The following is a 14,490-nucleotide window of genomic DNA, read 5'->3' on the forward strand; positions in this document are numbered from 1 at the left end:
CAATATTAGTTGATAAACTATCAAACATGGGTTTGCCATAATTCTGGCAGCCCGCAATGCCTGACAATTGTACGTATGCTCTCAAAATCAAGTACATGGCAACTTGATGGCACCATCTCAAGATGTCATGAACGTTTGCATTAATTGTCGCGCAAAAAAGTGTTAGTTGATAGTGGAGAATCTTGTCGTTTCAAGTGGTAAATGTTCACTCCTACTGTTCTTTGTCAGTGTCAACACTACACGTTGTTCTTCAGTGCTGAACTGCCATTCTGAAACAAGTAAAAGATCTAGCTCTCACCAAAAATTTACTTTTCAGAATTCCAAAGGTCTATTGCCGACTAGACGTAGCGGAGGGATGAGCTTTCCTGCACAGGTGTGAGTTTGGATGTACATTGTATTTCAGATGGTGGAGTGGAAAAATTCAAATTGTTCTTTCAAGAAAACGCGAAAAGGAGGATGGGCTACATGTCCTCAGTGCTAAAAGATGTGTTCTGCTATCTTGTTGTTTTGTTGTTGTTTGTTTATTTAGAGTCGAAGACCATACAGGCAAAATTTGTCTAAATCCATGATATCGACTAAAAAGGAGAATAAAGTATTAACGAATATCTGCTGATGAATAGTTCTTGCTATATGAGGACGTAGCTCTCTATTTTGTCCGCACTTCTAAATTGGCTCTTTTGAAGACGATTATTCGTGGCCTCAGGGTGTGATGGCCCTCATCTTCTGCGATGCTTGCGTGGCTAAGCGGAGCTGCCCCAGTCATGCATTTTCTAAAGTGAGTAAATGTTGGATTGATGGAGTTTTATTCGTAGTTTGGTCTTAAACGCTGTGGCATGTCTCGTTTGCAGACCCACAAATCATGTGATGTTTTGACCAATGTTAAGGGGTATGTCCATTTCAAGGTTCCCTTCGGACACCTTTTCAAAGGATTTGAACAGTCGATCTACCCCCCCCCCCCCGCCTCCCAAAGAAAACGTAACTGCCAAATTTGAGGGAAATCAGAGAGATCCACTTGCACACATTGTCTAGTCGTCTAAGACGTCTCTTAAAAGTCAAAAAACGCTTCGCAGAAATCTACGATCTGAATTAATTAAACTTTCTCAGATCGAAGGCTTTGCTTGAATATGATTATTAACTTCTGACATAATACATGAGAACGAGACCATGGAACAGAACACAAATACAGAATTACATAATCCACATCAGGTTGCGATTATCTACAATCATAGTTTATCGCGTGTGTGGCTAGGACCAGACTTTTGTGAATACCATCAAAGAGTGATTTCTTAAATGCTGCAAATGTACACTATCTTTCAAACAGACACACACACTCTTTCTCTCTTGTTTTTACAATTCATAAGCGCGAAGGGAAAGACAGTTTCACCAATACAAAACACTATCTAACGACTTTTAGGCTATTCATTGTAGGTTATAATATAACTTATAAATACACTGGTGTCTAGGATAACATGATGATGTTCTGAGGAACTTTGCGCACTCTCTGCATCTATATGCACGTTTTCCTGTATGTATGTTCATGGTCGTGTAGTTAGGATGACTGTGTGGATGACCTTACACATGTCTTGCACGTAAAAGGTCTTTATTTAAGAATGGATACGTTTATGCCTGCGTAAATTAGACGAATGTGCGAACGATTTTCCACATTTCTTACACTTGTGCGGTCTCTCTCCAGTATGAGTATGTTTATGATCACATAGATTGCCTGACTGAGTGAAAGATTTCCCGCATACATCACACTTGAATGGTCGATCTCCAGTATGAGTACGTTTATGAGCACAGAGATGGCCTGAATAAGAGAAAGACATCCCGCATAAATCACATTTAAATGGTCGATCTCCAGTATGAGTACGTTTATGAGCACAGAGACTACCTGACTGAGTGAAAGACTTCTCGCATACATCACACTTGAATGGTCGATCTCCAGTATGAACACGTTCATGCTCGCGGAGGCGAGAAACGTACTTGAACTCTTTTTGGCAAAACTGACACCTCTGTAATGTCTTACACTTAGAACTCTTGTACGAATCCTGATTCTGAGCCACAACCTTAGAAGGTTCAGAATGTTGTCCGATAGGATGCCTTCGTTCAACTGACATGCCAAACGCATCAGCTTGCTCCCACAGGTCAGGCGTCCGTCCACCAAAAACTCCAGTATTTGACGCTGTGGCTGGAGTTAAGCCATCTATTTCGAACTGAAGAGGTGGCTTCACAGGCGATGCATGTTTCTCACGCCCGCTAAACGTTGAAGTCCAGTTCACCACCTCTTCCATTTCAGACTGTGCACTAGACGTTGCTTCATCCCTTTGGCTTTTGTCTGCAATTTGAAATGCCTGTTCGAAAGCTGGCTGACGATTAGAAATACTGGCTGAAGGAATTGTCCATTTTATCAATGGCGGAGGAGACACAGGAATTGTGCTACTGGTAAACTCAAGGGGTATACTGCTCGTGTCTTCTCTGTTTTCCAGTGAAGCGGATCTCATACACGACGGTTTCTCCATGTTTTCTTCTAAAAGGTTTGACGCAGGAGATGGTGGAATGGACGATGGACCATGCTCTCTGGACGTTCGGTTGAGCTTAGTCCTCTTCGACTTCATCAATGGCGGCATTGGTGGTAGATCATTAGAATCCACACTGCAGTCAGATATCGAATCCTCCAAGTATTCCATTTCTCTCTGAACTGCAACAACTCTGGAAGGGAAATTGCATACCCGAGGCAATATTACTCGTAGCCACCTCATGCAGTGAAATGAAAATTACTGATGCAGAATGGTTTGCTCTGTGCATTTTAATATCGTGCGCTAGTGTGAAAAGCAATATTAGTTGATGACATTAAAAAATGTGTTTGCCATAATTCTGGCAGTCCGCGATGCGTGACAATTATAAGTATGCTCTCAAAATCAAGTACATGGCAACTGGATGGCACCATCTCAAGATGTCTTGGACGTTTACATTAATTGTCGCACAAAAAGAAGTTAGTTACTATGGGAGAATCTTGTCGTTTTAAGTGATAAATGATCACTCCTACTGTTCGTTGTCAGTGTCAACACTAGACGTTGTTCTTCAGTACTGAACTGCCATTCTGACACACGTAAAGGATCTAGCACTCACCAAAAAATTACTTTTCAGAATGCAAAAGGTCTATAATAGTATTGCCGACTAGACGTACCGGAGGGGTGAGCTTTCCTGCGCAGGTGTGAATTTGGATGTCCACTTTATTTCAGATGGTGGAGTGGAAAAATTCAAAATGTGTTTTTTAAGAAAACGCAAAAAGGATGATGGGGTACATGTGCTCACTGCTAGAAGAGGTGTTCTACTATCTTGTTGTTGTCTTGTTGTTTGTTTATCGAAGAGCACACATGGAAAATTTGCCTAAGTCCATGATATCGACTAAAAAGGAGAATAAAGTAAAAAAGACTATCTGCCAATGAATAGGTCTTGCTAAATGAGGACGTAGCTCTCTATTTTGTCCGCCCTTTAAATTTGGCTCTTTTGAAAACGACTATTAGTGGCCACAGGGTGAGAAGGTCCTCGTCTTTTGGGATGCTTGCGTGGCTAAGCGAAGCCGACCCAGTCATGCACCTTTCCAAGGTGAGAAAATGTTAGCTTGATGGAGCTTGATTCCTTCGTTGGTCGTAAACGCTGTTGTATGTCTCGTTTGGTAACCCATAAATCATTTTGATGTTTTGACCAATGTTTAGGGGTATGTCTATTTCAAAGTTCCCTTCGGACACCTTTCCAAGGGATTTGAACAGTCGATCTACCCCCCTCCCCTCCCCTCCCCAAGAAAACATACCTGACAAATTTGATGGAAATCAGAGAGATCCACTTGCACACATTGTCTGGTCGTCTAAGACATGTTCTCTTAAAAGTCAACAATTGCTTCGCACAACTCTACGATCTGAATTAATTAAACTTTCTCTGATCGATGGTTATGCTAGAATATGATTATTAACTTCTGACATAATGCATGAGAACGAGACGATGGAAGAGAACAGAAATACAGAACTACATAATCCACATCAGATTGCGATTCTGTACAATCATAGTTTATCGCGTGTGTGGCTAGGACCAGACTTGTGTGAATAGCATGAAAGAGTGATTTCTTTTTTTAAATGCTGTGAATGTACACTATCTTTCGAACAGACACGCATACACTCTTTCTCTCTTGTTCTTAAAAGTCATAGGCCCGAAGAGAAGAAAGACATTTTCACACAATAGTAAAACACTATGTAACGACTTTTAGGCTATTCATTGTAGGTTATAAATACACTGGTGTCTAGGATAACATGATGATGTTCTGAAGAACTTTGAGCACTCTCTGAGCCTAAATGTATATGGACGTTCTCCTGTATGTATACGTTCATGATCATGTAGTTAGGATGACTGTCTGGATGACCTCACACATGTCTTGCACGTAAAAGGTCTGTATGCAGAATGGATACGTTCAAGTCTGCGTAAACTAGACGAATGCGTGAACGATGTGCCACATGTCTTACACTTGTGCCGTCTCTCTCCAGTTTGAACACGTTTATGCACACGTAGATTGCCTGACTGAGTGAAGAACTTCCCGCAAATATCACACTTGAATTGTCGATCTCCAGTATGAGTACGTTTGTGAGCGCAGAGACTGCATGACTGAGTGAAAGACTTCCCGCATACATCACACTTGAATGGTCGATCTCCAGTGTGATCACGTTCATGCTCGCGGAGATGAGATACCTTTTTGAACTCTTTTGGGCAAAACCGACACCTTTGCGAGGTCTTATACTTAGAATGAGTTAGGATGACTGTGTCGATGACCTTACACATGTCTTGCATGTAAAAAGTCTTTATGCAGAATGGATACGTTCATGCCTGCGTATATATGACCCATCCGTGAACGATGTGCCACATGTCTTACACTTGTGCGGTCTCTCTCCGGTATGAGTACGTTCATGAACACACAGAGTGCTTGACCGAGAGAAAGACATGCCGCATACATGACACTTGAATGGTCGATCTCCAGTGTGAGTACGTTTATGAGCGCGGAGACTGCCTGACTGAGTGAAAGACTTCTAGCATACATCACACTTGAACGGTCGATCTCCAGTGTGAACACGTTCATGCTCGCGGAGCTGAGATACTCTTTTGAACTCTTCTGGGCAAAACGGACACCTTTGCGACGTCTTATACTTAAAACCCTTTCGTGAATCCTGATTCTGAGCCATAGCCTTAAAAGAGTCAGAATTTCGTCGGATAGGACGCCTGCTTCCAACCGTCATGTCACACGCATCAGCTTGCTTCTATATTCCACGTATCATTCCAGCACACATCCCAATATTTGACGCTGTGGCTGGAGTTAAGGCGTCCATTTCAAACTGAGGAGATGATTTCACAGTCGATTCACATTTCTCATACCCGCTGACCGCTAAAATCCAGTTCATCTTCCATTTCAGAAGGTGTACCAGAAGTTGCTTCATGCCTTTCGCTTTTGTCGGCTGTTCGAAATATCTGTTCGAAAGCTGGCTGACGGTTAGAAATGCTGCCGGAATGAATTGTGTTCCTCGTCCATTTTGTTTCGTCTCCTCACCAGAAGCCAATTGAGGAGAGGAATCGATGACGAATCAAAAGAACCAATACTGGAAGTGACAACAACGGTTAATGTGAAGAAACGAGGTAGACCACGGAAGCAGGACAGACTGGACGTGGAGCAGCACACTGATCTCGACCGAGGCAATCGGATTTGCAGGGACGCAGGGCGTAATGGGAGAGATTCGCAAGCGGCAGGATCGGAGGTGACAACGGCCAAGTCGTCGGGTCAGGGAAACGGTACCTCGGCAATCAAGTGTCACCTGTCGGGCAGTGCTAGTTGTCGTGAGTGGTATTCCGATGATGTATTCTCTGTTTTGTCGCGTGGTAGGTCTTTGTTACATCTTGCCGTGTTGGAAGCTTTGTACATACGTAAGTTGGACCCTGAGCTTTGTGTTCAGAAGGAGAATGTGTTGTCTTTGCAGTTGTTTGGCACTGTTCGTCGTGAAGTTGCGAAATAGATCCCTTGATCTCTTGATATTTCTCTCTTTTTCTTGTCAGTACGTTTTTGTCACTTATTGGATTTGCATGATGTTTTCTTCATTCTTCACATCTTTTTTTCGTGTCACTTCAACCCATAATTGGAGTAATACATTTCTGAACTTCTTTTCCTTGTAGTTGTAGTCTTTTAGCTTATTTCCATCATTCCCTGTAGTATTTTGACAAGAAGGGAACGAAAATGTTCAATACTTTGACATATGTCCTAATTGGCTGGTGGTGACTCTTGCGTAGATGCATGCGTAGATAATACATTTTTTGTAACATTCTATAATAATTACTATTTGAATCTTTAACCCTTTGAGGTGCCACTGAATGCGTGAAAATGCGCAATTGCAGTTCACTCCACCATTTCCACCATAACTTACGTTTAATAACAATCTGGAAACTCAACCTCGTACATTATAATTGTCCTGCCACCCATTGACCATGATGCTATATGAAGAGACAATAATGATGACGTTTTCCCCAATGACACCAATTTTATGACGCTCCGTGTTCCTCTATGTTACTGAAGTACTGACTTCGATCATTGGTTTGTAGAGCCCCATTCTCTAGGAGATATCTGCATCTGCTCTGTTTCAATGTCCAGCATAAGCGAACGTGTGGGTCAAGCATAACTGCTTGGTTGACGCTGCCGCGGAAATGCGTATAATAATAATAATAATAAAGATAACGATTCTCACTCATTCTCAACGCTCAATAGGACAGTATATGTATCGATTTCTGTATAACGATTTCTATTTTAACGACAAAAAAAGTTCTCCTCGTTAACTCGTTAGTGTTAGCACTTAGTTATATATGTGGCTTTTAGTGGCTGATGTTCACTCAATCTCATGATGGAAGGAGAGTTGGAGCTGCGGGAGAGATGGGTAAATTCTTCGCAGGGTGAGGTTGACATATTGGACGACTATGACGGGTACGAGTACGTAGACAATTGAACATGACAATGTTCAAAGGTAACTCAAACTATGAGCTGATTGTTTTGTAACTGTTGGTGTGAGTGGACATTATAGCGTGACTTGTAATCCCTTGGTCCATTTTTTTCTTCTACAAACTAATTTGGCAATTAAACATATTTTTCAAAATATTTCAACTAATGAATATAAGAAGTAATGTAATGTTTTCTCTTTTCTATGTTGATCTCTGGCATGCATGGACACCTTGGTCGAGGATACTCTATTTGTGTGTACTGAGTATGGCCATGCGCTACTTGCAAGTACGAAAACACCCACCTTTCCGAACTTTGAGGCTCCATAAGAACAACAAAGTGAATAATGATCTCCCTTTCCAAAGCATAATGTGAAGATTTGCGAGCATAATGCGAGCATCCATGAAAGCATAATTCCATGATATCGCGAGCATAATCCGCCGGCGCTTAGTCCCGTGCAAACCATGCAAGAAAATACTGTGTTCATACAGTGTTTCCTTCGCAGTGTGTGATGCTGTCACCGTCAAACTGAGAAAAGACCTGCAGCTCACCTGCCGCATTAATGAATCATGTACATGTTTTGACTCTTTTTTGCCTCACTTTGACTCATTGACTCTATTTTTTATTGCTGTGTCTTTTCAAGTCCCGTTGGCGCTTTTGAGGAACTTCTGGTATGAAGCGTTAAATTTTGGTGTGGTTGTGTGCGATTTGTGTTTCTTGTAGGCATTATTTTCATTTCTATTTTTCATTGTGTAGCTGTTTCCGTTGTTGGGGATTACTGTTTCGTTTTTGTATTGTTTTCCTTTTAAAATCTACTTCAAATTCCTTACTCGGATGTTGAGCCATAAATAAATGTAGAAAAGAAAAGGACATATGGATACGAGTTAAGAGTAACTCTCCATCACTGTAACTGGATACTATATACAGTCAGAAAGTGCAATAACCAAGCACAAAACTGACAAGAGTACTGAGACATTCGACGTCCTGACACCTAGCTTCAACACATCTCCGTAGCGCTAACCGACAGCCTTCCAACTTGGAAGGTTCAAGGTTATGAAAAGACCAAAGAGGGGAAGGCAAGCGCAACGAAAACGAGCAAAAGCTACAGTCCCAACGGAACAAAAAATGTCGATTGTTACTGGACGATGACGAGACCAGTACGATATTTGACAAAGCGGTCTAACTACAATTCGAAGCAGCAAAGCAAATATCGTACTGGTCCCGTCATCGTCCAGTAACAATCGACATTTTTTGTTCCGTTGGGACTGTAGCTTTTGCTCGTTTTCGTTGCGCTTGCCTTCCCCTCTTTGGTCTTTTCATAACCTTGAACCTTCCAAGTTGGAAGGCTGTCGGTTAGCGCTACGGAGATGTGTTGAAGCTAGGTGTCAGGACGTCGAATGTCTCAGTACTCTTGTCAGTTTTGTGCTTGGTTATTGCACTTTCTGACTGTATATAGTATCCAGTTACAGTGATGGAGAGTTAATCTTAACTCGTATCCATATGTCCTTTTCTTTTCTTCAAATTCCTTACTTTATTATTGTTCTGGGCGTGCCACTCTCTCTCTCTCGTCCAAGTCAACTTGTCAACACGCGGGTGAAGGGTAAGAAGTGATTACATGTATATGTACTGCACCAGTAGAAACATTGATATGTGTTGCAATTTACAGCACATTATTCACCTGCAAGAGTGCCAGAATAATCTGACGATCGTTACCATATATAGCTTATAGTGACATGCTCTTCCCTTCGCAATGTTCTACCTCCATCATTTGTGAATGACTTTATAGACTATCCATGGTTGAAAGGATCTCAACACATTCTTCACATGCAATAGAGCGAGGCAGCTAATGGGGTCATTTTCGGCACTTGTGCCAGTGGTTGTGAGACGTATCCACTCACCCCTACCGTTAAGCGCTGCATCTGCCGCTAGGGTTTATCGGGTGTTACTTTTTTATTTTTTACTTTTTACTTTTAATGACGAGGATAGCTGACGGTCATTACCTACTCTTGAGATACTACATGTAATAGTTAGGCTATTGCCTTCAGTATTGTCTGCCTCAATCATTAGAAAAAGTCTGTCTAGGCTGTCCGTTATGGAAAGGATTTAAAAGTTCTCAATGGTGCCCTTCTTCTGCAGGTTTCAGCAGAGGTTTCGTGAGAACTAAAAACAATTATCAACACAGGATCGGTTGGGTAAGGATACCAGTCTTGGTGACCCTAGGCTTGGCAGATTTATTAATTTCACATATCATACATGAGAAGGAGATCCTTTATTACAACACAAATACAAAACAAAATAATCCACCTCAGAATACGATTTTGGACTACCAAAGTCTATCGCATGTGTGGCTACGATCAGACTTGTGTGAATAGCATCAAAGGCTTTTTGGACTTTTTCAAGCTGCTGCGAATGTATTCTAACTTTCTGACATACACACACACAGTCTCTGTCTCTCTCTCTCTCTCTCACACACGCACACAAACACTTTCAAACACACACAAACACTCTCAAACACACAAACACTCTCAAACACAAACACTCTCTCCCTCACTTTTATGCACTCTCTCACTCACTCTCTCCCTCTCTCTCTCTCTCTCTCTCTCTCTCTCTCTCTCTCTCTCTCTCTCTCTCTCTCTCTCTCTCTCTCTCTCTCTCTCTCTCTCTCTCTCTCTCTCTCTCTCTCTCTCTCTCTCTCTCTCTCTCTCTCTCTCTCTCTCTCTCTCTCTCTCTCTCTCTCTCTCTCTCTCTCTCTCTCTCTCTCTCTCTCTCTCTCTCTCTCTCTCTCTCTCTCTCTCTCTCTCTCTCTCTCTCTCTCTCTCTCTCTCTCTCTCTCTCTCTCTCTCTCTCTCTCTCTCTCTCTCTCTCTCTCTCTCTCTCTGACTCTCTCTCTCTCTCTCTCACTCTCTCGCTCTTGTTCCTAGAAGTTGAAAGCACGAAAAGGCTAAATGCATTTTACACATAGTAAAACACTTTCAAACGACATTTTGGCTTTTCATTTTATTGTATGAATAGCACGCTCGTGTCTACGAAGACTTGATGCACACTGGAAAACCGTTGCGCACTCTTCGCACCTATACGGACGTTCTCCTGTATGAATACGTTCATGGTCACGTAGATTGCTTGACCGCGTGAACGACCTTACACATGCCTTGCACTTAAAAGGTCTTTCTCCAGAATGGATACGTTCATGTTGGCGTAAATTTGACGAATCCGTGAACGATATGCCACATGTCTTACATTTGTGCGGTCTCTCTCCTGTATGAAGTTTTAATGCGCCGTTAGTGGCAGAGCAGAGTGGACACGAAGAGTCGGTGAAGAAAGAAGGAGAGATGACAAGACGAGTCGGTGAAGAAGGAAGGAGAAAAGCAAGACACATCTGCAACATCTTTGTTTGATCAAAATGAGCTGAGCTGCTGATACGAAGCGTCGACCAAGCATCCCTGACTGGAGTGAATGCCCCAGCTGGCCTCTCGTTTGTCAGTGGTTGCCGATGGACGTGTTAGTATCACACTCACGACTACAAGTTTCCTGGTGTGCATCGACATCGGCATCAGTGGGGCCTCCCGCTGTCGATCCTGTTGACGGGCGGACAGGTCGGTGTGAATCCTGAACGGCAACCGAGCCTGTCGCGTTGGGGGATCTCGGCGGTGAGTCTCGCCTGGCCTGCATACATGGACATTGCAACATCATAATAATAAACAACATACATGTACTTTCCTTTGGCATCAGTATTCCGCGTAAGATTTTCGTCGCCTGTGTGGTGTGTTTCTCCACCAATGAGCGCGTACTATGATTATTTATCGCTGTTCTCACACTTTACCATTTTAGCAGCTTGCATATGCCATTGATATATGTGGAAAGCGCGCACTTGCGCCATTTCTTGTGTATAAGAATGATCATTCCTCCATTATCATCATTATCATCCTCTACTGATGAGCTCCGACAGGGAGCGAAACAGCTGTCTAGAGGCGTGGAGCAATAATTATTATCTCTCAACGGAAGTGTCCTTGCTGGTGTCTGTATGGTTCGGCTGAAGAGCGCGTGGTTGTGATGAGTTGGGAATGCAATGAATCTCTCCTGTATGAGTGCGTTTATGAACACATAGAGTGCTTGACCGAGAGAAAGACATGCCGCATACATCACACTTGAATGGTCGATCTCCAGTGTGAATACGTTCATGCTCGCGGAGATGAGAAACGTTCCTAAACTCCTTCTTGCAAAACTGACACCTTCGTGATGCCTTACACTTAGAACGCTTGGACGGATCCTGATTCTGAGCCCTAACCTTAGAAGAGTCAGATAATCTTTGGATAGGACGTCTGTGTTCAACTGGCATGTCACACGAATCAGGTTGTGCCGATGCTTGACGTATCCTTCCAGCAGAAACTCCAGCATTTGACGCTGTGGCTGGAGTTAAGACGTCCACTTTAATCTGGCGAGATGGTTTCACTGGCGATTCGCGTGTATTATAGGCGCTGAACGCAGAAGTCCAGTTCTCGACGTCTTCCATTGCTGTTGGTGCACTAGACGTAGCTTCATCCCTTTCGCTTTTGCGTTCGGTTCCATGTGTCGTTTTGAAAGCTGGTTGACGATTAGAATTACAGGCCGAAAGAATTGTGTTCCTCGCCCGTTTTAGCAATGGCGGAGGAGAAACAGGAAACATGCTACTGGTATATTCAGGGGTATGCTACTCGTGTCTTCTCCGTTTTCCAGTGAAGCGGATCTCATACACGACGCTTTCGCCATGTTTGCTTCGCCAATTTTTGACTCAGAAAATGGTGGAACAGACGATTGGCCATGCTGTCTAGGCCTTTGATCGAGCATATTCCTCTTTGACTTCATCAATGGCGGCGTTGGTGGTAATTCATTAGAATCCACACTGCAGCCAGAATTAGACTCCTCAAAGTCTTCCATTTTTCACAGACAGAACCGCAACAACTCTGGAAGGGAATTTCATAACCGAGCCAATATATCGTGCTCTAGTGTGAAAAACCATTATTAGTTGATGGCGGATTTGCCATAATTCTGGCAGCCCGCAAGGCGTGACAATTTTACGTACAATCTCCACTTCAAGTATGTACATGGCAACTTGATGTCATCATCTCAAGGTGCCATTGACGTTTGCATTAATTGCCGCACAAAAGGTGTTAGTTGCCAAAGAAGAATCTTTTCGTTGGAAGTGATAAAGGATCACTGCTTCTGTTCTTTGTCAGTGTCAACACTACACGTTGTTCTTCGGCACTGACCTGCCATTCTGACACAAGTAAAGCATCTATTACTCACCAAATATTGACTTTTCAGAATGCAAAGGGTTTATTGCTGACTAGAAGTCGCGGAGGAGTTAGCTTTCCTGCACAGTTATGAGTTTGGATGTACATTGTATTTCGGCATGGTGGAGTGGAAAAATTCAAAAACAATTTTAAGGAACACGCAAAAAGGAGGATGGGGTCGTCAGTGCTAAAAGAGGTGTTCCACTATATGCCAATGAATAGTTCTTACTAAAGGAGGGCGTGGCTGTCTATTTTGTCTCCCCTTGAAATATGAATATTTTCAAGACGATCATTTGTTCCGTCAGGGGATGATCGCCCTTATCTCTCTGGGATGCTGGCGTGGCTAACCGGTGCTGCCCCAGGAACTCTTCTGTGGTCAGGCAATTACGGCTTGAAGGAGTTATATTCGTACACACCCACTGTGGCAAGTCTCGTTTGCAGACCCATTAATCATGTGATGTTTTGACCGTTTGTGAGGGTATGCTAATTTCAAAGTTCCCTTTCAAACTACTTTTCGAGGGCTTTGCACAGTCGATCTACACACCAAGGAAACGTGCCTGCAAATTTTGAGCGAAATCGGAGAGATCCACTTGCACATATTGTCTACAAGTTGTAGTCTTCTCAGACATGCTCAGTTAACAAAGCCTTCGCTCATATCTTCTTTCTATATAAAGTAAAACCTTCTGAGTTCAAAGGCTATACCAGAACAATACTATTAACTTCTGACTTAATGCATGAGAACAAGACCAAGGAATAGACCAGAAATGCAGAACTACATAATCCACATCAGCTTGTGATTCTGGACTATCATAGTCTAGATTGATGATTTAATTTTGTTTAATGTGGTGCGAATCTATATAATTTTTATCTTTCTAACAGACAGACAGACAGACACACACACACACACACACACACACACACTCTCTCTCTCTCTCTCTCTGTATTATATTTGTACAATTCATGAGCACGAAGAGAAGAAAGTCATTTTCACAGATAGTAAAACACTTTCTAACGAAGTTTAAGCTGTTCATTTTATGATATGACTACACTAGTGTCTACCAAGACTTGATGATGTTCTGAAGTATTTTCGGCACGCTCTGCACGTATATGGACGTTCTCCTGTCTGTACATGTTCATGGTTTTGTGGCTGAGATTACTGTGTCGATGACCTCATACAGGTCTTGCACGTAAACGCCTTTCTCCAGAATGGATATGTTAATGTGCGCGTAAATGGGACGATTGTGTGAACGATGAGCCACATGTTTTACACTTGTGCGGTCTCTCTCCGGTATGAGTACGTTTATGAGCACATAGAGTGTCTGACTGAGAGAACGACATCCCGCATTCATCACACTTGAATGGTCAATCTCCAGTATGAACACGTTCATGCTGCTGGACGCGAGAAATGTACTTGAACTCTTTTTGGCAAAACTGACCCCTCTGTGATGTCTTACACTTAGAACGCTTGCGCAGATCCTGATTCTGAGCCATAATCTTAGAAGAGACAGAGATTTGTTCGATATGACGCCTGCGTTCAACCGGCATGGCAAGCGCATCAGGTTGCTCCCATATTTCACGCATCCTTCCAACAGAAACTCCGGTAATTGACGTTGTGGCTAGAGTTAAGGAGTCTTTTTCAATCTGAGGAGATGGCTTCACAGTCGATACACGTTTACCATACGCGCTGAATGCAGAAATCCGGTTCTCAACGTCTTCCAATCCGGGCGGCATACTAGTCGTTGCTTCATTCTTTTCGTTTTTTTCCGGCGGTTGGGAATGTTTTTTGAAAGCTTGTTGACGATTAGAAATACTGGCTGAAATAATTGTGTTCCTCGTCCATTTTATCAATGGCGGAGGAGAGACAGAAATTATGCTATTGGTATAAAACGGGAATACTACGTGTGTCTTCTCTGTTTTCCAGTAAAGCGGATCTCATACACGACGGCTTCTCCATGGTTTCTTCTAAAACGTTTGACGCAGGAGATGGTGGAACGGACGATGGACCATGCTCTCTAGAAGTTTGGTTGAGCTTATTCCTCTTCAACTTCATCAATGGCGGCATTGGTGGTAGTTCATTAGATGCCACACTGCTGGCAGACGTCGACTCCTCAAAGTCTTCTATTTCTCACTGAACTGCAACGACTCTGGAAGGGAAATTGTATACCGAGCCAATATTACTCGTAGCCACTTCACGCAGTGAAT

The 14,490-nt window shown here is 42.8% G+C and overlaps 2 protein-coding genes and 1 pseudogene across 2 annotated transcripts; all 3 read right to left on the bottom strand.

Annotated features, from left to right (window-relative positions):
* Nucleotides 1-1,087: 1,087 nt before the first annotated feature.
* On the bottom strand, nucleotides 1,088-2,728 carry LOC135820854 (zinc finger protein 239-like). The gene has a single exon (XM_065333897.1). The coding sequence runs from the start codon at nucleotides 2,685-2,687 to the stop codon at nucleotides 1,605-1,607; it is 1,083 nt and encodes a 360-aa protein (XP_065189969.1). The 5' UTR covers nucleotides 2,688-2,728; the 3' UTR covers nucleotides 1,088-1,604.
* A 1,667-nt stretch (nucleotides 2,729-4,395) lies between these two features.
* On the bottom strand, nucleotides 4,396-5,228 carry LOC135821565 (zinc finger protein ZFP2-like; annotated as a pseudogene).
* Nucleotides 5,229-9,915: 4,687 nt separating this feature from the next.
* On the bottom strand, nucleotides 9,916-14,019 carry LOC135821566 (zinc finger protein 62-like). The gene is given in 3 exon segments (XM_065334563.1): nucleotides 9,916-9,935; nucleotides 11,030-11,705; nucleotides 13,513-14,019. Coding segments are annotated over 3 exon segments (1,203 nt in total).
* Nucleotides 14,020-14,490: the final 471 nt, after the last annotated feature.

The sequence above is a fragment of the Sycon ciliatum genome, chromosome 7 (genome assembly GCF_964019385.1).
Source record: "Sycon ciliatum chromosome 7, ocSycCili1.1, whole genome shotgun sequence".
Classification (NCBI taxonomy): Eukaryota; Metazoa; Porifera; class Calcarea; order Leucosolenida; family Sycettidae; genus Sycon; species Sycon ciliatum.